Below are 24128 nucleotides of genomic sequence, written 5' to 3'. Positions count from 1 at the left end.
TATACAGAACCAGCACTTGTGGGAGGGAAGACAGGGCACCATAGGGTGTCATGGTGGAGACACTACCAACCGAGTCCCACCAACTATGGCCCAGGACCTTCAGAAAAGGTCAGAGAATGCAGAATATATAATATACATTGCATATAATATATACATTATATACAAATTACATATACATGAAGTATCTTCTCCCTACTGAGAGATAGATCAGTTAGTGGCTGCCCTCATGATGTTCTTCTGTTTACGTTGAGGTCCAGAAGACGTACTACGGAGCATAATAGGATATTTATAGAAAACATACTGTGAACTTTTATATGTCTTAAAAAGTGCCTGGATCCTTAAATTTTCATCTCGTATCACCATCAGGTCAAATGTCTAGCTTGTCCAATACCTCAGACCTCAATCCTCCATCATGGTACAAGGTCAACAAAATTCTCAAAAGTTGTTTTGGCCCAGATTTACCTCCAACAAGAGAAAAAATCTTTATGTTTGGAAGCGCCTGTCCGTCTTCAAGCTGGCTGCCGCGAGCGAACTGTGGGACCCCACTGCATTCAGCAAACAAGTCATAACAAGTCTGACTAGATTTATGCTGTGTTTGGTTTTCATGTGTAAGTAACTCCAGCTTTTCCATAATTCTGTCAGTTACATCTGCGTGTAACTAAATATGTATAAAGAATGCTAACTAGTAACTACAGCTGCTTCAGTACAGCACTTGAGTATATACTTAGTATAAGTATATACTTTTACACCTGTGCTCCAAACACTGCAACTGCATGAACTGATGTGATCAGATTTGAAAATTTAAAACATTAGAAAATCACACACACATCAGCATAATTGTCTTATGACATCAAATGATAAGTGTTTCTGTTGAGAAGCTGATTTACATGCCTATATGATGGCCTTTTTCTTTATTTTATTTTTTTCTTTATTTATTTGTTTCTTTACATCTTTGTAGGCTAAAGTCTTTATGTGTAGTTTTTGTAAATATTTAACACAATCCCAGCGGGTTACAATGTGAACTGGGGCTGGATTATGGAGCTCCCCTCTCACCGTGTTGTCAAGTACCTTAGCAGCCACAGACCTACCTGCTGAAGCGCTCACATTTCACCTCTCTCGCGCGCTCTCTGGCTGTGGAGGAGGCGGTGACCGTGTAGATCCGCAGGTAGGAGGCGTGGTCGTCCTCCTCTTCGGTACAGACAGGTATAACGCACGAAACTGTAAGTCAGAGCCAGACAAACAGGTGCTGAGACCCGACAAACACTGTGTCAGCCCCAGAAGGAGAGCGGCCTCAGCGACCCTAAACCACAGGACTGTGGTCAGTGTTTTATCTTTAACTCTTAGTACGGGAAGGGTTGGAGTTACAGCTCGCATCGGGTCATAGTTGGAGTTAACATTTTCTTTTTTTTTTTCAGTAGTTGTACAAAATGAGAGGAAGATACAAAAGAAAGGATCCGAAAGAAAGAAGCGATGAAACAACAGACGCAGGGCTCTTCCCTCTCCCTGAGGAAACCGCGGCGAGCATGGCCGAGCCTGACACACCTCTTCCCGTTTTCACTGTCCAGGATGTGGGCGGTAATAAAAAAGGTATGACAAGTTGTTCTGGCCACAAAATGTGCAAATTCAGTGTCGGTGTTAGAGCGTGTTTTGGTCTGGTTAACGTGTTGTTGGAGTAAACTCTTCAGGAGATAAGTTCCTATGTTAGTTTTTCGGCTTGGTGTATCTAATAAACTGCTGACTGCCTGTGTGTTTTGTACGTGAAACCATTAACAGTCAAGTAACTATACCTGACAAGTAAATGTAGTGGAAGTTAAGTACGTTTTCCCCTGGAAAAAAACAGTGGATAAAGTTGCATAAAAATAATTAAAAAATAACACAAATAAAGTACAAGTACTTAAAAACTGGAAAAAATCATCATAATGAAAATGTGTGAATTATCAAGTCACTATTTTTGGTAACAGATATAGGCAAAAGATGGGGAAAAAAAAATGTTTCTGCACTGATGAGTGAACTTTTGCCTTCAGTGTCTTATTGATGTCCAGCCAGTCTGAGAATGTTTAATTGATCTTATTCCGCTATGTTTATAGCTCAGATAGAGTACTGGTTAATATTAAAAATGATCTTTCTGACAGCGAGTTAATTGTTGTTGTTATTAGTCTGATTATGACCCAATCTAACAGGCATTCTTCATTGGGAATATAAATTAGCACCAGGCACATTTTGCTTGTTCACATTAAATAACATCTGATTCTGTTTTTCTGTGTCAACACTGTGTAGTTTGATCCTGTTCAGTAAGGGTTGTAAGGGTTCATCGTTCATTCTTTCCTGTCCAGGTGCAAGATGTTCCCTTTATGGCGGTGAGAAGGTCTACCTTGGAGTACGTGTCAAAATGCCAGTAAAGGAGCTACTGAGAAACATCCGTGTGGCCCAAGGCTGGAAACCTCAGGATCTTCAGGTAACATTTTATTTTATTTTATTTTATTTTACTTTATTTTATTTTATTTATTTTTCCACCATGACAAAAATAGTTAACAAAGATACTCATTACTACAGGAATCTCAAGTCAAAATATAAACACAGTCAGAGGTTTGCTTGGTTTTGGTTCAGTTTTCTTTAATACAAACAAGAAAGGAAGTCTAAAGAAATGAACCAAAGTCACACGGGCTTACGCGTAGCTTAAATGTTTGAAGCACCTTTGGTTATCTCTGAGTATCTGGATTGGTTAAAAACTTTGCAGCAAAGGAAACTAATACAATTTCAGTCCCTAGAACTTTAACAAGTTAAACAGACTTTTTCATTCTTCTCTTTCTTTTGTGCAATCCCAAACAACGTGTAGTACAAAATAAGGACACTTTTTACATCATGGTAACTGTCTAAATTAAAAAATTTGTTAAAAAATTAGCCATAGATGCCTCATGTTCAATGTTCAGATCACCAACTGAGAAGAATCTGTTAATCTGTTATATAGTGATATTATGTCCATCCCTCCAACTGTATTTGGACCTGTATTTTCACCAGAAATTAAATAGAAATCATTTCAATATTAGCCTCTTTTTGTATTTGTGAAATCTGTTTTGTTTTTTGTTTTTTTTTTATTAATTTTGATGATTTTGATAAAATTATGTTACATGTTTGAAAAAAAAAAAAACTTCTCCCTGACTGAAACTCCACCAAACCTTTATTTGGCTTTCAAAGCATGAGTCTGTTTGTCAGAAGTAAACTTAATACTTATTTTGATGAAACTTGGATTTTGGAGTCCGTCACCATATTTGGTTAAGCTCGCGTTCACGTATCTGTACAACCGTTTGCTCAGAGGAGACCTACAGCGTGTCTTCTCAGTGCATTGATTTGGTGCAACCAAAGGTTGATCAAACCAAGGACTCCAGACCTCAAGCAGTTTTCTTTTGTCTGTTAGACTTAAAGTCTTTACTACTTTTATGTTTGTGGTTGTATCTGAAAAACATACAGAAAACACTGATGCATCTGTTGTGTTTTTTTTCCTTTTCACATCACATTAACGCGTGAATGCAGGACACATGCGGCAAAACAGTGAAAGGTCAGTAAAACCCAGATCCATGTCAGTAATTTATAAATGGTGTCTTGTAGATTTATCCTGTCAGTTAGATACAGGAGTGATTGGATCAGAACGCACCATCAACAAACAACATAACCTAAGCTCTGACTGTACTTTGTGGGAAAACATACTACTCTCAGATTTGAACTTGTGTGTTTCCTCCACAGGAGACAAGAAACGAGTCAAAACTCGCACAGGACGCCGAACTACCAAGGTGAATGTTGAAAAACACAGATCCCACCACTTTCGGTCTCCTGTGTTTTATGTTAAAGGCATCTGCATACCATGTGCCAGATAAAGGCAGGTTGTTAGAGCATTGTAAATCACCTGTCACTTTTGAGGTGCAGTTCAGATAACACTGCATACTTTGGCTGTACTTTGGTTTTCAGAGAAAACGCCCAACAAAAAGCCTGGAGGAGCTGGCAATCATCGTTGAGGTGCTGGAGGAAGATCTTAGGACCAGTAACACCTACCGCTCCCCTTCCCAACTTTCCTGCTCAGACCCCCAGTCAGCTCAGTCCCCTGAATGGTCTCCAACTGGTAATTCACAGGGACCATATGCAGCTTTATATAGTTATTCTTCAAAATATGACCTTGATGAATATGTTAATGGAAGCTATGAACACCACTCCTCACGTCATATCTTCTCTCTAACATGCAGGGTACAACAGTGATGAGTCCGATGAAATTATCCCCAGCCCGCAGTCCTACATGACCTACTCACCAGGCACAATAGAGTACTACCAGGCCCCTTCTCCTCCTGGCTTCATGCACTCTAGCCTTCAGCCTCCCAGCATTACAAACACAGGAAGAGAGGGTGGAAGAAGGGAGGAGTGGTTTGATCTCCAGAACAACAGCTGGAACCTGAACAACTCTGCCTTCTTCTGGACCCAGCTGCAGAAGGAGGAGATCCAGCTGAGGGCCATCTCCGATGCGGTACTGCTGGCCACCGATGAACATGGCAGAACGTGAGTTTGGTGCAAGCGTACCTTTGCAAATGTGTAAATTATGCAGTACATCCAGCTGTTAAAGGGGATTTTTACACATGAAAATCTGCAGGTTCACAGGTGTTGGGAGGCTTTGTTGTATATGTGAAAAAGTTGTATAAAGCTTTTTGTGGTTCGAGTGATGGCACGACAGTCAGCATTGGTTAGAGCTGAAGAATACAAATGCGTTGTTGTAGTGTTGAGTTGCTTACTGGAATAGAACAAAGCCATTTTGAAAAACATCTCTAACTTACATTAACCCAGGTTCATACCTCGAGACCTCTAATCTAGACCTCTTACTAGATTATACGCTGCCTCTTTGTGTTAGCAAATACCTGTAATGTGAAGGTTTTTTGTTTATTTTTTGGTCTAAATATGTGGGATTGTTGTCCCACGTTGCTTGTCCCTCCAGAGCTCTCCATAATGTGGCGTGTGTCGGAAAGAGGGCGCTGGGCTACGCCATCGCTAAAAGGATGGCCGCACTCAGCAGCTTGGACCTTAAAGACTCTGATGGAATGGTACAGTACAATTCATTTCAAGACATTTCCGATTTACATCTTTGGTTTTCAGGGGGTTTTCTTACATTTGTTTTGGCATATTTTATCTCCTTAATTAATATGTACAATTAGGTATTAACTGCTGAGTTAGTTGACACAATATATACAATAAAGATTTATACTTAACAGTATGGTAAGTGTGTTAATGTTTAACTTTATGTTTTTTTACAGCTGTATTTACGCTGGTTGTCAAATCATTCATATCAATAACTATTCGGTCTTTAAATGTCTGATGGATACAGCTGTTGCTGCTTTAGCCACAGATATAAGGAAATAAATTCATAATGGTGGGGTTGAACCTGTTCTGCATGTGAGGGTTCATGATGTAGTTGTCTCATCATTGGACAGTATGTAATTTAATGTTAATGGCCTTCTGTTCTCAGACCGCCCTCCTGCATGCGGCGAATCACAACCATCACCTTATGGTGGCAGATCTGATCCGCCTTGGGGCCAACGTCAATGAGACGAACAATGCAGGAAAGTCCTGCCTCCACCTCAGCGCTGAGAAAGGCTACACCCAAGTCCTGGAGGTCAGAGCACTGTTTTCCCCACTACTGTTTGGCATCTGTTTGTCTGCTGTTTGTCATCACATGTCGCACATGTCAGACCCCACAAGGAGTATTTGGGCATAATGTGAGCAAATGACGCGCCTACTTATTTGTCCAAGTGTAAAATGAGAAAATTACACTTGCAATCACCAGTCAGGGGACATATCTGAAAAGATGATTTGTCAGCTGGTCAAGAGAATGACTGTGTGTGGGACAATGTTTTTACTGTTCATTTCTTTTTTCCTCATTACAGAAATGTTTTCATGCAGCTCAGTGTCCACAAGCAACACTTACCTATCAGATCATATTTAGTTTTCACAAGCAATATGACTTCATTTGCTTCAAGTTACAGGATGCCACAGATATGGCTGCCTCTGATCCAGACTAACAGGTTGTTCAGGTACATGGATTGTTTTTCATGTCGTAAAGGTTTCACCTGTTTCATCTTTTGGAGTCAGTGAGTCTTTAAACGGCTTAGATGAAAAGCTCTGACAAACAAACAGAGCTGGATTGGTAAGACGTACCTGGGGCGTACAGCGTATGATTTAGTGTCTTCACTTGGTTACTCAGTGTGCTCTGCATTTAAAATATTTCATCCCTGTCATGTGTTGAGTGAACTAGTTTGATGTCTTTATGAGGGACGACTCATGCTGTGTGTACTGTAGAGAACAAGGATCAGTATATCACATATACCTACCATAGTTAAAGGGTATATGATGTCTCCTGTGTACTGAGGTAATACTGCAGTAATGGGATACTGTAGTTGTGTACAGACACAGAGCAGTTATTTCATGTTTTCATAGGTGAAGCTAAGTACCAACTTGGGTAACCTGTCATTGTTCTTTTAAAAAAATGCATCTCTGTACTGTGTTCACTTTTATAGCACAGCTCAAATACATACAGCAGATGTTGAAGAGAGAGCCCCACTATTCCTTCACTGAACAGTGAAGGAATAGTGGGGCTCCTTCTCCTTGTCTGCACCTCATGTATCACAGTGGAGTACAGGCACAATGTGGGAACAGTCAAAGGCAGTTAAGCAGTTCATGTTAATTGTTGTGTCAAGATTTTTCACACCATCTGCCTTCTGCCCTCTTGGACCATGTATGTAAGTGTTACCGGTGCCAGACCTAGGGGAATCTGGACCGGCAGCAAAGATTACACAGACTGGGCAGCACTGTGCAATCTGTGGATCAAAGGAGGAGGACACAAGTTAGCGTATTCCGCTGGCGCTCATTTATTTCCAACTGCCGCACACATTTTGTGATCAAGCTTTTTTATAAAAAAATAAAATGACAACCAATTCACATTACTGATGATAAATAACATAAAACCTCACTCAGATAAAATAAAACAAATACATATGTATAGGTATATATATTTCTTACATAAAATGCGAGTAAATGTAAAAAAATAAATAAATTAATATGCATCCCTCAGCATCAGAGTACAAAATAATTGATCCAAGGTGAAACATAAAACTGACACAATCCCTATATTTCAAAATAAGGAAAATTAAAACACATTCTTACTACACACACACAAGACTACTATTACACAAACCCATTTACATGTTGTTAACTAGCACGCTCCCTGACACACATGCACGCGCACATATATGCTTGAGCAACGGTCACAAAATGACGTGGTGAACACCACAGTAACGGAAACCCAACGTCTCTTACCAAGTTTTTTTCTAACATCACTGACAACTGAAACTCTTAAAAACATTCAACTGAAACTCTTAAAAACATTCAAATAACCTTAATTCTACAAAATATTAACTACCGATACGCGAACAAAAATATGTTTACAGTAACGTTAAAGTTGCTAATTAGTGTAATTAAAGACCGGCAAAAACACTGGAACAAAGCCGAGACTCGTCACCTCATACACACATCTCCCAAACATCTCAAATCATTTTAAACATTTCGCTACACTTTATCTTTCATGTACATGCAATACTGAACAATAACAAAGTAACATTTGATATTACCTGTGGATCAAAGGAGGAGGACACAAGTTAGCGTATTCCGCTGGCGCTCATTTATTTCCAACTGCGCCTGCGCGGAGCTCCCTCCCCACTAGACCCACTACACCACACCGTCTCCTGGCAACCTAGTATCTCTACCTCAGACGTAAAGGCTGAAGAATATAAATCAATCACCTTTGCAGTGATTTAATGATTTAAAAAAAAAATAAGGGGTGTTTTCTTTTTTTTTTTTTTTTTTTAAATACTATTTATATGGCATTTTTTCATACCTACTACACTCTCCCCTGCTTTAAGAGATGTCTCCGGACATCTTGAACTTCCATAAGTTCCATGTCCATGTTCAAAATGTTAAAGTCTAATAGTCAATATACCTTCAGTGTCATTACTACATTTATCAATCATGTCTTTTGTCAGAAGTCTAACATGTCCATATTAGAGTGGGATAGTAACAAGGGTCAGGAACGTAGTGGTACCAGGGCACAGAATAAGGAACACAGGCAGCCATTACATTTGCTCCTGGCCTCCAAGGCTGATATGAAGGCTGTCCCAGGTGCTCATAAGTGAGCACTTCCCGATGTTTTGGTACTCTGGTCGACCTCCTCAGAGAAGGTGCTGCCTCTGGTGGTTCTAATTGATCTGCAGCAACCTCATGGTTGTCGACCTGGTCTTCTGACCCTATGTTCTCCACAGTGTCACTTGGTTCCTCCTGCAAATCCACCGGTGGTGTAGCAGCTGGTTCCACAACCTGTACAGGTTCAGACACTATCACTGGTTTGGGTATCATGACTGGATCAGGTTCATATGGCTGGTGTCTTTGAACTGTCTCTGTAACATGCCTCATTGGCTGGAACTCTGGAGCTGCTGCACTGAGTCTGTGACACTGTTCCAGCTGAGGCGGTGGGGGTCTAATTCTCTGAAGTGTGGGCCTAAAATAATAGGTGTACTCCTCTTCTTCCTCAGAAAGTTCAAACTCCTCTCCCTGTGTCTCACCGTTGTTCTGCTTTCTTTTTTGATTGTCTGTATTGTGTTTCATTTTTTTGGCTGCACCTGGACTTTGCTCCTCCTGCTCCAAAGGTAGGTCATTGACAGGTAGCAGAAGGTTACGATGGCGGACACGGAGAGTCTGGTCTCCAGTTTCTGGCTGAACTCTGTACACAGGTCCTTCTCCAACCTTCTCAACAACACGATGAACTCTCTTCTCCCAGTAACTACGCAGCTTGCCTGGGCCACCTCTCTCTGACAAGTTTCTGACCAGCACCCGATCACCAGGCTGCAGCCCTATACCTTTAACATGACGATCATAGTGTTTCTTCCCTTTAGCTGAACTCTTGGAGCTGTTCTCTGCAGCGATCTTGTAAGCCTCCTGCATGCGAGAAGCCCACTTCTGTGCATACTGTTGTCTGGACTGTGGTTCTTGCTCAGGTTTTAGATCAAAGAGCAAATCAACAGGCAAGCGTGGGTCTCTTCCATACAGAAGAAAGAATGGGGAATAGCCCGTTCCTTCATGTCTGGTACAGTTGTAGGCGTGGACTATGTGTGGTAGATGGTCTTTCCACTCAGCTTTTTCTTTCTCCTGCAGTGTGCGAAGCATCTGGAGTAGTGTTCTGTTCAGACGCTCGACGGGGTTCCCCTGCGGGTGGTAAGGGGTAGTTCGAGAGTTGGTGATACCTGCCAGCTGTTGTAGTCTCTGAAACAAACTGTTCTCGAACTCCCGACCCTGGTCGTGATGGAGTTTTTCAGGGTACCCAAAGCGTGGAATAAAGTCATAGAAGATCTTTTCGGCCGCAGTTCTGCCTGACTTGTTCTTGGTAGGATAGGCCTGTGCAAAACGAGTAAAGTGATCTACTAAGACCAAGATATACTCGTAGCCACCTTTGCTTGGCTCAAGATGGAGGTAATCAACAGAGACGAGCTCAAAAGGCGCACTGGTTGTTATTGAACCCATCGGTGCCCTCTCTGGGATGTGTGGCTGTTTTTGCTTGATGCAATGGCACTGGCGAATGACATAGTCTTCAATTTCTTGTTGCATAAAGGGCCAGTAGAATCTTTCTCGTGCCAAGTGGATGACTTTATCAGCACCAATATGTCCCATATTGTCGTGTAACTGTTTTAGTACAGTCGTCTTCAGCTTACTGGGAAGTACCAACTGTGTCCGTTTTTCTGTCTGTCTGTACAGTATCCCTTTGTCTAATGTCAGTCTATTCCACTCATGTATCAGTCTGCGTGTCTCACGGTTCATTTGTCTTTTGTCTTTGTCATTTGGATTCCATCCTCTCATTTTTAAGTTTATCACCTTGCAGATGGAAGCATCTTCCCTCTGGGCTGCCCTCATGCTCTCTGGGGTGATAACTGATATACCCTCAGACAGTGTGTCCTCTGCATCGGAATGCACTTGCAGCGCGGCCATCCATGGCACATCGCTATCACGCATAGCTTTATCACCCTGACAGATGGCAGAGATCACATCCGGAGTCATTGTCTCAGTATACTCATTCAGGTGGTCACGAAGTTCCACTGGATACCGTGACAGGGTGTCAGCGTCTGTGTTGAACTTGCCTGGTCTATATTTGATGGTAAAATGGAAGTCAGCTAGCTCGCCTACCCATCGATGTCCAACTGCATTCAACTTGGCTGTGCTCAAAACATAAGTCAAGGGATTATTATCCGTGTACACAGTAAAGGTGGGGGCATAATAGAGATAATCTCTAAATTTGTCGCAAATGGCCCACTTGAGAGCCAGAAACTCAAGCTTGCCAGAATGGAGATGGTAATTTTTCTCAGCCGGCGTGAGCGTTCTGGAACCATAAGCAATGACACGGAGTTTGTTTCCCTGTTGCTGATAGAGCACGGCCCCCAGGCCCTCATTTGAGGCATCAGTGTGGAGGATGAAGGGCAAGTTAAAATCTGGGTATGCCAGAATGGGGGGGCTAGTTAGCATGTCCACTAGGTGTGACACCACCGCACTATGCTCTGATGTCCACAGAACTGGTGTTTTGGAAGGCACCTGGTTACTCCTTGAGCCCTTGGACTTTGTCCGGTTAAGTCTAGCCAGGGAGTCACTCTGGTTAGATGTACTAGGGTTCTCTATGAGCTTGAACAGTGGCCTGGCTAGCCTAGAAAAGTCCTGGATGAAGGTTCGGTAATAACCTAGAAACCCTAAGAGGGCCCTAACCTCGCCTACTGTTTTTGGTTCTCTGTCTCTCAAATGATGAACAGCTTCAAGGTCTCTAGGATCCATCTGCACACCTTCACTGGTCACTAGACGTCCTACATACCTAACCTGTCTCTTGAATAGCTCACATTTTTTTGGGCGAAGCTTAATACCATTCTCACGTAAACGGCAGAGTACTCGCCTCAAGTCATCCACATGGTCATGAAATGTCTTAGAAAAACAAAGCACGTCATCCAAATATGGAGAGCAACACTCATCCCTTAGACCTTCAAGAACTCCTTCCATGCATCTTTGAAATGCTGCTGGAGCGTTGGTGAGGCCAAACGGGAGACGAATCCACTCATATAACCCCCAAGGCGTGCTAAAAGCAGTCATGTGCCTGGAGTTCTCATCAACAAAACCTTGATGGTATGCACTGCCTTGGTCGAGTATCGAAAACCATGAATAGCCTCCCAGGTTATCCAGCAGATCCTGGATGCGGGGGAGGGGGTGCCGATCAGGTATGGTTTTGCGGTTCAGGCCACGAAAGTCAACACACAACCTTAATGTCTGGTCCTTTTTTCTGACACAGACCACTGGAGACGAGTAAGGGGAAGTGGACTTCCTGATCCAACCATGGTCAAGCAAGTTCTGGACATATTCCTTCACCTCTTTGTACAAAGGTTTAGGAATTGAATTATAAGATGTCTGAACTGGCGTCTCATCCTTAAGATGGATTTGTAATTGCAGACTTGGGATTCTCCCAATGTCCGAGTCATTTTGAGCAAACACGTCTGATTCCTCATACAACATGTCCCTGACAATCTTTTGCTCATGCTCCTCAAGATGAGACACATCAACAGGTGGGTGCCACCTCTGTTTTTGTGTTTCTGCCTGTTTGCCTGCATTTAGCTGGGCGGTACATACACTTGCAGTTGGGTGAGAAGAGGGCAAGCAGTGAACTGGCTTAGTCTCACTAACCTCTTCCAATGTACCTAAAACTGTTCTTTTTGCCAAGTAGATGTCATGTCTTGTAGAGTTCTGTATGGGGATTTTCACAATTTTTGTGAACCCACTTGGAACATCCACTAGAGCTGGGAACAGCTCTAAACCTTCAGGATAGTTACTCTCTAAGCTCGGCTCAAAGACCACTGTACCACCTTTTGGCCATTCTCGAACTCTACATCTCACCTCAAAAATCTGTCCTGCTGGAATGATTACACCTCTTTTTCCTGTCCTCACACTACACTCAGGAGCCAACTCCTCGAGAGTTAACGTCTGCAGAGTGCACACTAAAGCTTCCACTTTACTATCACTGACATTTAAAGCTTCTTTGAGTAAAGCCGAAATATCAGTCTCATCTGCCAGCTCTTTATTTGTTTTGATTATCTCGGCTATAACATTACTGCCTAAAAGAGGACAGTTAAGACAGTTTTGGCTGATTAGCACAGGTACCTGTATGGTAACATGTCCATAGTTCTTACTGCAGATCTGAAGTTCGACATCTGCCCACCCAACATAGGGAACATCTGTGCCATTTGCTGCCGATACCTCTAAAGGCTGGTCTGAGAGAAGAGACTCAAGTTGCTGGATTGGAACGTTAGGAAGGAATTCCTCCATCCATGTCTTCCCCACCATTGTCACTTGGGCTCCGGAGTCAAGCAGCATCTTGAGAGGAACACCATTAAGGGCACAGGAAACCATACATCGCTTACCTATAAGCTGTGCTAAGCGCTTTCTGGTTGGTGTTTCATTCTCCCTATTTGCATTTGTACTGCTAGATTTCTTTGAATGACTGATTTGTTCTTGGGGCTCTTGGGTTGTTAGAGTCACTGGCTGCCCCCCTCCAGTGACCTCAGCCCGTTTCCCTGTAACCTCTTTTGCAGACAACCAATGGCTCGGTGCCCAGTTTGACCACAAACAAAGCAATGAGGACAGTTCATTTTGCGCTGCTCCACACAACTGTTACATCTACCCCTGGTCTCAGATGATGATGTCCGAGGACAGACTGCGGTTGAGGGAGGGTCACTAGGCACAACACCATCAGTGGGTTTCACCATGTGGGTCAGTTGTTTGGTCAATGAAGTCACTTGTGCAGTCAACTCTCTAATAGCATCACGATTAGCTTGTAACTCAGTGTCAACTTGAGTTGTACTCACAGTTACTGGTCGAGTTTTTGTCACTGTACCAAGCCGTTTTTGTCTTTGTTCTTCCTCACTGGTAGACTTAGTAATTACATCTAAGAGAAAGTCATCACTAACCTGCAGGTCTGTAAGTAATGGCTTGAGGTCGTGTCGAACATGGTTATTTTTCTCACTTAACCCTTGGTAAAGAGTGTGCAAAAATGTACCTTGGACGAGCTTTTTGTCATAGGTAAACTCTGCACCAGGTTGCTGTGACTCAAAGAGAACACGTTGCTTTAGCCCCATTACTTTGTACAGAAACTGCTGTGGGCTCTCTTTGTCTTGTTGTTTAGCATTACTTAACTCTTGGAAAAGCTCAGTACTACTTTTGTCCCTGATATGAGCACGGAGAAACCGCTTTAGCTCATCAACACTTAAGTTATCTTTGCTAGACAACATCTCTTTGAAGGTACCCGGTTTTATAATCTTAATCACAGTGCGAATCACCTCAGACTCTGTGAAACCCTCTTCCAAACCTTCGTCAATCTGTTTAGACAAGTTACTGTATGACATGTCAGAACTAACATCAGAAATTTGACCACCATGTAGCTTAAACTCTCTACGTGGGAGCAGGGCTACTACATCATTCAGCCTTAGTCCATGATCTTCCACACTGGAAGGGAGACTCACCCTACCAACCGGAGCTTCTCCCACACCCGCTGTTGGTGGATTGGCAGACGCTGTAGGAGCGAGCTTCCTCATAGGTATGCTACTGTCTCTTCTTGAATGTGGAGATGGATGATGTGTGTGAGTGTTGGTGATTAGGAGAGAGGAGGGTTGGACTGAAGGGTTATGGTCAGGATAAAGGGGATTGGGGCATTCCTGGTGATAGGCTGTGGCATCTCCCATCTCGAGGGGATTGGCCTGGCTAGTTTCAACCAGCCTGGTCTCTGGGTTTAGCAGGTCATGCAGCAGGTCATCGAGGGTGAGGAGTTGAGCCATGCCTTCATCCTCCAGAGCAGTCAGTTCTTCACTTCTTATGTAGTTAACGATCAGATCGTACAGTTCTGGTTCACTCAAGTCCTCAATGTTGCTAGATGTGTCGCCGTCATCAATCGAACTGGCAACCCTCAGCAGCTGACTTGTATTCAAACTGGAAAGTCTCTTTTGGATTGTAAAAATCAATGTCCGCCGTACAGTGACTGGAGCCATATTGACGTTGCACAGGTGGCCTCTGCTTCCTGGATGACGCTCTGGTTTGCAGCCTTCCCTGAAGCTTTGGACACAGGTTCACGTCGTCTCGGCACACACTTCACCAGGCAGCAACACTATTACTATCCCGGACGAGCCCCCAATTGTTACCGGTGCCAGACCTAGGGGAATCTGGACCGGCAGCAAAGATTACACAGACTGGGCAGCACTGTGCAATCTGTGGATCAAAGGAGGAGGACACAAGTTAGCGTATTCCGCTGGCGCTCATTTATTTCCAACTGCCGCACACATTTTGTGATCAAGCTTTTTTATAAAAAAATAAAATGACAACCAATTCACATTACTGATGATAAATAACATAAAACCTCACTCAGATAAAATAAAACAAATACATATGTATAGGTATATATATTTCTTACATAAAATGCGAGTAAATGTAAAAAAATAAATAAATTAATATGCATCCCTCAGCATCAGAGTACAAAATAATTGATCCAAGGTGAAACATAAAACTGACACAATCCCTATATTTCAAAATAAGGAAAATTAAAACACATTCTTACTACACACACACAAGACTACTATTACACAAACCCATTTACATGTTGTTAACTAGCACGCTCCCTGACACACATGCACGCGCACATATATGCTTGAGCAACGGTCACAAAATGACGTGGTGAACACCACAGTAACGGAAACCCAACGTCTCTTACCAAGTTTTTTTCTAACATCACTGACAACTGAAACTCTTAAAAACATTCAACTGAAACTCTTAAAAACATTCAAATAACCTTAATTCTACAAAATATTAACTACCGATACGCGAACAAAAATATGTTTACAGTAACGTTAAAGTTGCTAATTAGTGTAATTAAAGACCGGCAAAAACACTGGAACAAAGCCGAGACTCGTCACCTCATACACACATCTCCCAAACATCTCAAATCATTTTAAACATTTCGCTACACTTTATCTTTCATGTACATGCAATACTGAACAATAACAAAGTAACATTTGATATTACCTGTGGATCAAAGGAGGAGGACACAAGTTAGCGTATTCCGCTGGCGCTCATTTATTTCCAACTGCGCCTGCGCGGAGCTCCCTCCCCACTAGACCCACTACACCACACCGTCTCCTGGCAACCTAGTATCTCTACCTCAGACGTAAAGGCTGAAGAATATAAATCAATCACCTTTGCAGTGATTTAATGATTTAAAAAAAAAATAAGGGGTGTTTTCTTTTTTTTTTTTTTTTTTTAAATACTATTTATATGGCATTTTTTTCATACCTACTACATAAGCAGCTTTCATGGTCTTTGTTGTTTGAGTAATTGATGAATCACGTCATTTTTCAGTCAAATGATGCCAAACGTTTGCCAGTTCCTTCTTCTCAAATGTGAGGATTAACTTGTTTTTCTTTGTCATATGATACTGAACTGAATTTTTTTTTTTTTTTTGGATTATGAACTGTTTGTTGGTCCATACAAGCATTTTGAAGATGTCACTTTTGGGAAATTGCCAGGGACTTTATTCATTCTTCATGACTGATTTATAATCTGACATTAAAACCTATCGGTTGATTGTTATGTGTTCCCTGGAACTGGATACTTTCCCAGAGCATTCTTCACCAACCTCACAATAGTCATGTGCTTAATCACATCAAACTCTCTAGCTTTCATCAGCAGCATGAGAGGTGGTGATGTTGTAGTGTTCACAGTCCATAATGGAAAGCTCTTAGGAAGGTTAGTTTCTCTCAGTAATCTACATTACTGATATATCTCAGGATTGATATTTTCCACCAATCTGTTCCCTCTGTCATCCTCATCCAACAGCAGCAGGGCTACGGCAGCTGTAGTGCCTCTGAGCATGTCCTGAAACATGGCAACGTGTTTGTGCTGCCTTGTTCTGTACTTACATTCGGACAGTTTTCATTGCAACTCTGGTCTGTACTTTATTACCAATCATTACTATGTCTTTAACACGTATGTTTTCTTTTAGGTTCTGAAGCGCACAATGATGGATGGCGTGTATGTTGATGTTGAAGCCACTGATAATTGTGGTACGTATTGTAACCTTTCAAAACTGATAATGACAAACATCTAAGTATCTAAATAGCTCTTTCTCAAATTGGAGCTTTGCTCTGAGCAGTTAGTCTGTGCTAAACACAGTGATCAATGTAAAAACATTTAAGACACTACGATAGGACTAAAGGGTGAAGCGATAAGGAAGTTAGATACAAAATAGGTGCAATAATTACAGTAAAGCAATTTACTGCAAAAAAGGTCAAGCTGTTGCCAAATGAGATTTACAATCACCTTGCTGTCAATGTGGTAAACATTGTGTGTGGTATCACATAATTGGTAGGATAGAGTACAGAAGTATCAGAACAAAATGACATCTGTATGTAGTGAATGAACTTAACCAACCAAAACAACAAGCATCCGCTGCACTGACTCTCTGGCTTGAGTAAGTTCAGACTTTAAAACACTTTAAAATGACAGAGAGGTTTCACTTGAGATTATTTTATGTTTTTCTTACCATTTTACAGTTAGGCATGGTTAAATATTCAAGTAAAAAAAGTAAGGTGTGGATATAGAGAGTGAAAGCTCCTCAATGGTACAGTAATCCAAATGTTTTTGTGCTCTCAGGAATGAGTGTCATCCAATGTGCTTCAGTGGCTCTGAAGGCCACAGTATGTGAGCTGGAAAGCAGCAAATCCCCCAGTTACACCAGACTCCAAACACTCCGCCAAGAGCAGATGATGGAGACCCTGGAGTGTCTGCTGCACATGGGCAGCTACCTTCATACCATGGTATGTCACTGTGTAATAGCTGAGATTTTTCCCTTTTCTCATGTTACATGCAAATCAAACCAGAAATGTCTGATTATTAAGTATTACTTTGTAAAGATTGAAAACTGAGGGGCTCTAACCATGTGATGTAGATCATGTTCAAGCATTAGCATTCAAGCATTGCCATGTCAAGGCAATAATATTGAATAAGATGTGACTGTGTTCGTTTCTTACTTTTAACAGAAGCAGTAAAAACTATCCAGCTGTTTAGACCAGTAGATGGCTCAGCAGCAGCTGAACAACCCTGTTATCTGGCTGCCTGGTCACAGCAACTAACAGTTATAGCCAGTTGACATTCAGACAGATTAAACAGTGTTGAAGACATCCAGCACAGTTGCGCCTTGTTTGTGGTTCAGCTTTTGGCAGGGCAGCATTGGATGGTGAAGAACATGAACAAATAATGAGTCACTGTGAACTTGAAACAAAATGATACTTGTATTTATTTACAAGGATAAAAGCCAGGTTCCTCCCTGTTCCCTTTTGGCTACTAAGTACTGTTAAGTATACTTGTATGCTTTTGAAGAGTCATGAAAAACAATTTGTGGTAACAGCAGTTGCCAAGTTCTTTTTAATGCAAATAAGTGTACTTATAGGCTTGTTGAACAACAGAGCCATTTTACTCAACTATTTTTGAAGTGACAGGTCTATTTTTAAATGTACTTCCTATCTTTCCTCTAGGCCGTTTACCTCGGCCTCAACTATACTTTTTTATACAGATTTTTGCTTAAATAACATCCTAACTCTTAAGCATGTCAACATTAGCATGCTAGTGTTAGCATTAAGCCCAAAGCAAAGCTGAGCTGAGGCACAGCTTAGCCTGACAAAGCACAGCTTAGACTGTAAGCTGAGCTGTGACAGCATAGAACTGATCCTCATAGGACGAGTCTGAAGTGCTGAAATGGCCACTGAGGTTAAAGCCCTTAGATTTAGGTAACAACATAGCTTTTCCTCTTGTCTGTCCATCAGGCCAAACTTGATCTGAGAGGAGTTGTCTCTCCCTTTTTCATCCATCCACCAATTCTTTCTTGTCTGGAAAGAGCGTTACAAACTGATTGAGCTTCTTGCAAATTTTAACTCTCTGTGTTTAATTATTATTTTTATAATTTGGGAGCACCACTATTAGACTTTTACTTAATATGAACATTGGTTACAGGAATATAGGAATGCTATAGGAATATATTTAATGTCTCTATCTCTCTATCAAGAACCTTGAGATCACTAACTCATTTTTTCATCTCTTTCTCAGGGAAGCCAGAGCATGCAGCCTAGAACTGGTTAACCTCTTGGCACATCCGCCCGGCAGGGCATCTTGGAGACCCAACAGTAATGTTCAGAGTTGGTTCAGGCTTGAATTTGTTGTGGAGAGACCATAATTAGTGGGTTTCTTTTCTGTCTAAGAATGAGTTCAGGCCTGTTATGTAAAGCATCTGATGTTTTGTGTTTGGTAAAATGCCTGACTTGCAATCAGGTATTTATTGTAACCCGCACAGAAACGTTAGGTGCCCATTAGCTGGTTTCTGTGAAACTTCCACTGTTTGTTACATTGGAGTAACAAGTTGTCCTCAGTTAGTGTGTCTGTGGAGATCCAGATGTGAAATCCTACCAGAATATTTTAGAAATATGACAGTATAATGAGAAAGTGCTGGCTTTTTCATGCCAGTTTTAAAAGCCTGGCCCCTAAATACAATATATCTAGCACTTAAACTATAATGATGCTACAAACACTTCCCTATGGAAGTGTTTGTAGCTTACACTGCAATATTTAACCAGCAGCTGAACAGGTCAATAGATATGTCATTATTCTCTTTTAAAAACTGGACACTAGCCCTCCCCTCTGGGACTCACTTTGATTTGTAGTCAAAGAGATTTAGTGCCATAGAATTTACATATTGGATCTTTTACATGACTTTTGTACTAGAGGACATGACAAGTTTTAGTAAGTATTGTGTGGTGATGGGGAATAAATATGTACCTTCACATGATTCAGCTCATTCAAAAACGTTTTAAAAGTTTTTAGCCTGTCATGTGTGGGGAGTTTTAGTTTTGTTAAAGTAATACCTCTTAGTATACACTCACTATGCACTTTATTGGGAACCCATGTACACCTGCTTCTTCATGCAGTTACCCAACCAGCCAATCGTGTAACAGCAATGCAGTGCATAACATTATGAAGATACAGGTCAGAAGCTTTAGTTAACAACAGCAGAGACCACGTCAGGTCAGGTCGTCAGAAAGCAAAGTGAGGAACCTATCCAGTATGGTGTTCCTAATAAAGAGCTTAGTGAGTGAATAGTTATATTTGTCTATAAATATACACTGTAGTGTGCAAAATGTTATGTTATGTTATATGATCTGTCTTTGACATGTGTTCATGAATTATTGTGCTTTAATACTAAGACAATGCTGGTAGTTTGACATGTTTGGTAGACGTTTGCTTTCTTACTGGGAGTTAAGAGGAGAACATCAGTTTAATTTCTTTGTGTTCATTAAAGAAGTGTTCAAAATGTGTTTATCTTGGCCAGTTTAGCTCAAAAAGGAAAGGCAAGAGCACAAAAGTGCACACAGTATCATCTGTATTTAATACACGCAGAAACAAAAAAAAAAAAACCAAAACATTGTGGTTTGACAATCAGTTAGATTGTGCACTGAAGCTATTGACCAGCACACGCTAGTTATGGTGTTGTCCACACAGTAAGGTTGCTAGCTGTGGATAATTTTTGTCCTTTGACCCAAAACTCTGATGATTCTTCGATGTATTGATAATTAACAAGCCCATTCACAAGGTACAACATGTAAACAAGACAGTTTTCCCTCCAGCTTTTTACCCTGCATTCAGTCTGTGTGCTAAGCTGGGCCAAGCACATCCTGAATCTCAGGTGAACACAGAGATAGAACTGATAATGACCTCCTCATCTAACTTGGCAAAACTTGTTTTTGCTATCAGTGTATTCAGTCTATAACTAGGGTATTGGGACACTGTGATGTAATCCATGTAAAGGTTTAAAAGGCTACTAGTTGTACACTGATGAGCTAAAACATTATGACCAGCGCTGCGTAATATTCTGTTTCTCCTTAACGTGCCACTGGCCATGGACTCTACATAAAACCCAGCTGTCTGACCATAACGATTTGTCAGAGTCGGTCAGGTCTTTACACCTGCCCATTTCTCATGCACTCATCACACTACTGTCCTCAACTAACTGTTCACACACCACCTGAGATCACCATCTGATATCACTCATGTGCTCTGGTTATGAGATAATCAACGTTCTTAATTTCATCTGTGATCATAATAATGTCTTGGCTCATCAGTGTATAATATTATTTTAGTTATTTATCAGGTGGTCTTGGGACCAATTAAAGCCATACGATCTATGCAGTTACTAATTTACTTTAAAATGTATACTCTTAAAGTTTGTTGAGTCATTTACACTTTTCTAGAGATTTTTTTTTTTTTTTATCAGAAATGATTTGTCTATATTGTCAAGGAGCTTGTTTTCTAGTTGATTTGCCAACACTGGATCATTTTTATTTTGCTATTTGAAGTGAGTATCATGAGCATCAATTTCTGGGTTGAACTATGCTCAGGAGAAGATGCTGTGGTGAGGTTTAAGTGATCAAGAGTCAAAGTTAAGTATCATTATACAAAATAGAAGAAATTGTTTTTTCTCATGCAGGCGTGTGGATAACAAAATCATAGTCTTGTTAGCTGTTCACTATTAACAAAGACTGGTTTATATGTATGAAAGTGAACTAGCATGAATTATTAGTTTTATCATTTATTGTTTACGAGTGTTGGGATTCATGTAGCTTAAGAATATAAAGACGTCAGGCTACAGCGTTAAAATCACTGACAGGTGAAGTGAACATTGATTATGTCATTACAATGGCACCTGTCAAGGGGTGGGATATAGCAGGCAGCAGGTGAACAGTCAGTTCTCAAAGTTGATGTATTGAAAGCAGGAAAAATGGGCAAACATAAGGTGAGAGCATCTCCCTGTGGGCTGTACGCTTGAATGAGTGACTTAAATTTGTTGATTTACAGTGTCTTTCATATTAATATATCTCATCTTGCTATTTAGATTATAATGTAATGTCACATTACATTCATTTTTTTTTCCCCAAAAGCATAATTGATGACTTGGGAACTTGTTTTACCTTGCAGGGATGTCTATAGGGATATATATAGATGAACTACTCTTGACCAACTTTTATAGTAGGAAGGTTACAAAACTGATTGGGCTTTGGGATTTTTGGGGGGATTTTTGTGTGTGCGTGTTTTCTTTTAATGTATTATACTGTAATCTATTTTGAAAGCTGAAAACAAGCACGAGGAGTGAGGAAATCTCATAAGGAGTCATTGTCCATGTCAGTCTTCCACTTTAGTGATTTTACCTGCACGTTTGGGTTTTCTGTTGCATTATAAACAATGTGGTGTTCGTGTGATGAATCATGCAGGTTGTTATAGATTACACAGAGCTGCTGATCTCATAGTTTCAACCAACAGTTTGTGAAAACATGAATAACACATGATAAATTGAGGGGTTTGATGACATAAACAAGAAATAAGCTTATTAATAAGATTAATGGGCTGGCCAGCTGGTCTAGTTAAAGGTAAAATTATTGGTCACATGAACTGCTTCGTACTAATTGAATTGAAGTCTTTGAACTGCTGTTAACAATTGAAATTTCACACAGAAATTTAACATCACAAACAGCCATACACAGTGGCTACACGTAGCTTACTTCCAGCAGCTCGTTGCAGTTTTGTGCAGCAGTTTTCATTACACATAATTATTCACACTGATGGTGGGTGTTCGCTGTCAATATCATAATTCATGCTTCTGTAACAATATGTGCATTTTCATCTTAAAGAGCTTAATAAAGGAGGTTTTGGTTTCTGTAAACATTGCTTGTATTTTTCTTGCTGGACTTGAAGGTGCAAATCTATAAAATATAATAACAATAATAAGTAGCTCACAGGATAACTTTGGGGTATTTTTCCAAAGCACATGTGATTTTTAGTTTGCTAACATTTTTCCACTTGTTACACAAGTGCATGGAAAACACCAGCCCGTGCTATTATCACAGCAAAAACCTAAAAACTGACAAAACAAATTATAAAAGGGTGATTAATGGTTTCGAGGCCTAAGGTAGAGTGAGTCAGTTTTAGAAGCACATTTATTTTTCAGCATAATCTCCTCCTACATTAACACACTTAGTCCAGTGCTCATGGAGCGTGTGGATCCCTTCTGTGTAGAAATCGCTGTCTTGGACCTTCGGAGAATGGTGATGTCATAATCACTGTCAAAACTGTGACCACTGAGCTCCTTCTTCGTCTTGGGGAATCGTTAGCAGTCTGAGGTCAAATCAGTCCAAGGACGTCCTTAATGGACGACCACACAAAGGCCAGCGTTGTCCATTTTCTCTCTGCTGACTTACAATTTTCAATCATCCAAAACAGAAAAACTACAAAAGTTACTAACGTCAAACTTTCTGCATAAGCACTGAACTGCACCTGCATGTAACTAGAGCTGTGTAACTCACCTCCCTCTTCCTTAGGCCACGAACTTAACAATTACCCCTTGCGTGTTTTATGGTGTGATGTTTTTCCATTGTGGCCTGACAGCATTCATAGTTCCTCTGCTGCTAACTGGAAGTAAAAACCACTGAAGAGTTAAAACTAATAGCAGCAAGCGCTGGCAAACCACAAAACGGTATTAATGCATTTCCTAGTCATTATGACTTCTATTACATTATACGACTTTAAATTCAGACAAATTATTCAGACAAAATATATAAATAACAAAGACCTTAACATAGTCGAACAGCACACTCCTTAAGCTGAAAGGCACTTTCAAGTATTGCCTAGATTTGTCGAGGCATGCTGGGTTGATGACTAGTTGCAGCAACTATGGACAGTTTTTGTTGTAAATGCCAGGGTTCAGCCTTTACTCTGGAAAGATTGAAACACTTTTTTTTTTTACTTATAACATGACTTACTGTAATGAGGCTTACTCACCGGTTTTTGAGTCTTAAGAAATTCAAGGAACCACAACCAACATGATAAGAGACTGAGGGCAAAAGGAAAAGAGCATAATAAGTAAGAGAGTAAAAGGTTGTGGCTGGGGTTTTAATCAAAGACACGGACAAACAATAGAAACAGAAGGCGTCACAAAATGTCCCACAAAAAAAGATCTAGTTCAGGAAATGAAATCAAGTAGAGGGAGTTTGCCTGTGTTCGTGCACATTTGCCTCCATATTCAAAAACAGAGAAAGGCAGCAGGAGGAGCCGAAAGAATGTCAGTGTGTTTTTCACCTGAGGGGAAAAATAATTATTGGCTCATCCCACCAGTTCTATATTTTAGTCTGATAAAAAGTAGAACTGTGTGAAGCTGTTGTTATTTGGAAGGAAAACTCACATTATTTATGATATAATATTACATTTAAAATCTAACTGTAAAACGCTGCATTGGTTCGACCATCCACAAATGTTAATGAAAAAAAGGCCAAGCTAAATTTAACCAAAAAGTCTATAATACTAAAACAGTGACTTTTCATGATGGTACAGAAAACAATTCATTTTTATGTCTGTTGTTTTATTATATGTACTTGTCAGTGTCTCTGTTGGAAAAATGAACTTTGGCATGCAGTGCTTTGAACACATACTTTGTGATTTACAGGCCAATGAGCAGCACTGATGAACACACACACACACACACACACTCACTCACACACACCCTGCCGGTCCACTCCAGTATCAATAGACATGATCAAAACAGGACTGACCTCATTTCTTTGGAAATATCTCTGACAGTTCTGTTTCCATCATCACTCAATTTAGGTGAAGAGATGCAGAAAAGCCCCCGAAGTGATGTCAAATAAAGTGGCGAAAATTACCTGATGTGACTGCAGTGGGATGGGCGTGGCCTGAGGTGCAACACGCTTGAGGGTTTCCATCCACAACAAGCGGTGCAGCAGTAATTTTCCACTCTTTACACATGTGCACAGGAGTGTAAACACTCATGACAACTGCAGCCACTGTCTGTCATGACCCCTCTCCATGGTGTTGATCATGTCCTGGCCGTCCGCCACATCCACACTAGCCACACGTACAGCTAACCTATCCCA

The 24128-nt window shown here is 40.9% G+C and overlaps 2 protein-coding genes across 2 annotated transcripts in view; one reads left to right on the top strand and one right to left on the bottom strand.

Moving 5' to 3' along the window:
• The window catches only part of LOC121187123 (POU domain class 2-associating factor 1), a 32916-nt gene extending 31706 nt beyond the window's left edge, over nucleotides 1-1210 (bottom strand). The window contains exon 1 of the mRNA XM_041046241.1: nucleotides 1089-1210. The gene's annotated coding sequence lies outside the window, so the exon portion shown is untranslated. The remainder of the gene's footprint in view (nucleotides 1-1088) is intronic.
• zgc:113279 (uncharacterized protein LOC553749 homolog) lies at nucleotides 1210-21904 on the top strand. Its single transcript, XM_041046239.1, has 12 exons — nucleotides 1210-1318; nucleotides 1419-1587; nucleotides 2334-2455; nucleotides 3532-3556; nucleotides 3742-3788; nucleotides 3964-4114; nucleotides 4236-4542; nucleotides 4973-5078; nucleotides 5501-5647; nucleotides 16145-16205; nucleotides 16795-16958; nucleotides 18244-21904. The coding sequence occupies exons 2-12, from the start codon at nucleotides 1428-1430 to the stop codon at nucleotides 18274-18276; spliced, it is 1323 nt and encodes a 440-aa protein (XP_040902173.1). The 5' UTR covers nucleotides 1210-1318; nucleotides 1419-1427; the 3' UTR covers nucleotides 18277-21904.
• Nucleotides 21905-24128: the final 2224 nt, after the last annotated feature.

Source organism: Toxotes jaculatrix, chromosome 9, assembly GCF_017976425.1.
Source record: "Toxotes jaculatrix isolate fToxJac2 chromosome 9, fToxJac2.pri, whole genome shotgun sequence".
NCBI classification, from domain to species: Eukaryota; Metazoa; Chordata; class Actinopteri; family Toxotidae; genus Toxotes; species Toxotes jaculatrix.
Note: the sequence above shows the minus strand (reverse complement) of the source record. Positions and strands in the feature narration are given on the sequence as shown.

Bases quoted from the DNA above. Each gene is read 5' to 3' on its own strand.
- zgc:113279 (XM_041046239.1), top strand. From the start codon at position 1,428: ATGAGAGGAAGATACAAAAGAAAGGATCCGAAAGAAAGAAGCGATGAA. The intron at 2,456-3,531 runs GTAACATTTTAT...GCGTGAATGCAG, and splicing joins GGAAACCTCAGGATCTTCAG to GACACATGCGGCAAAACAGT. The intron at 4,543-4,972 runs GTGAGTTTGGTG...TTGTCCCTCCAG, and splicing joins ACCGATGAACATGGCAGAAC to AGCTCTCCATAATGTGGCGT.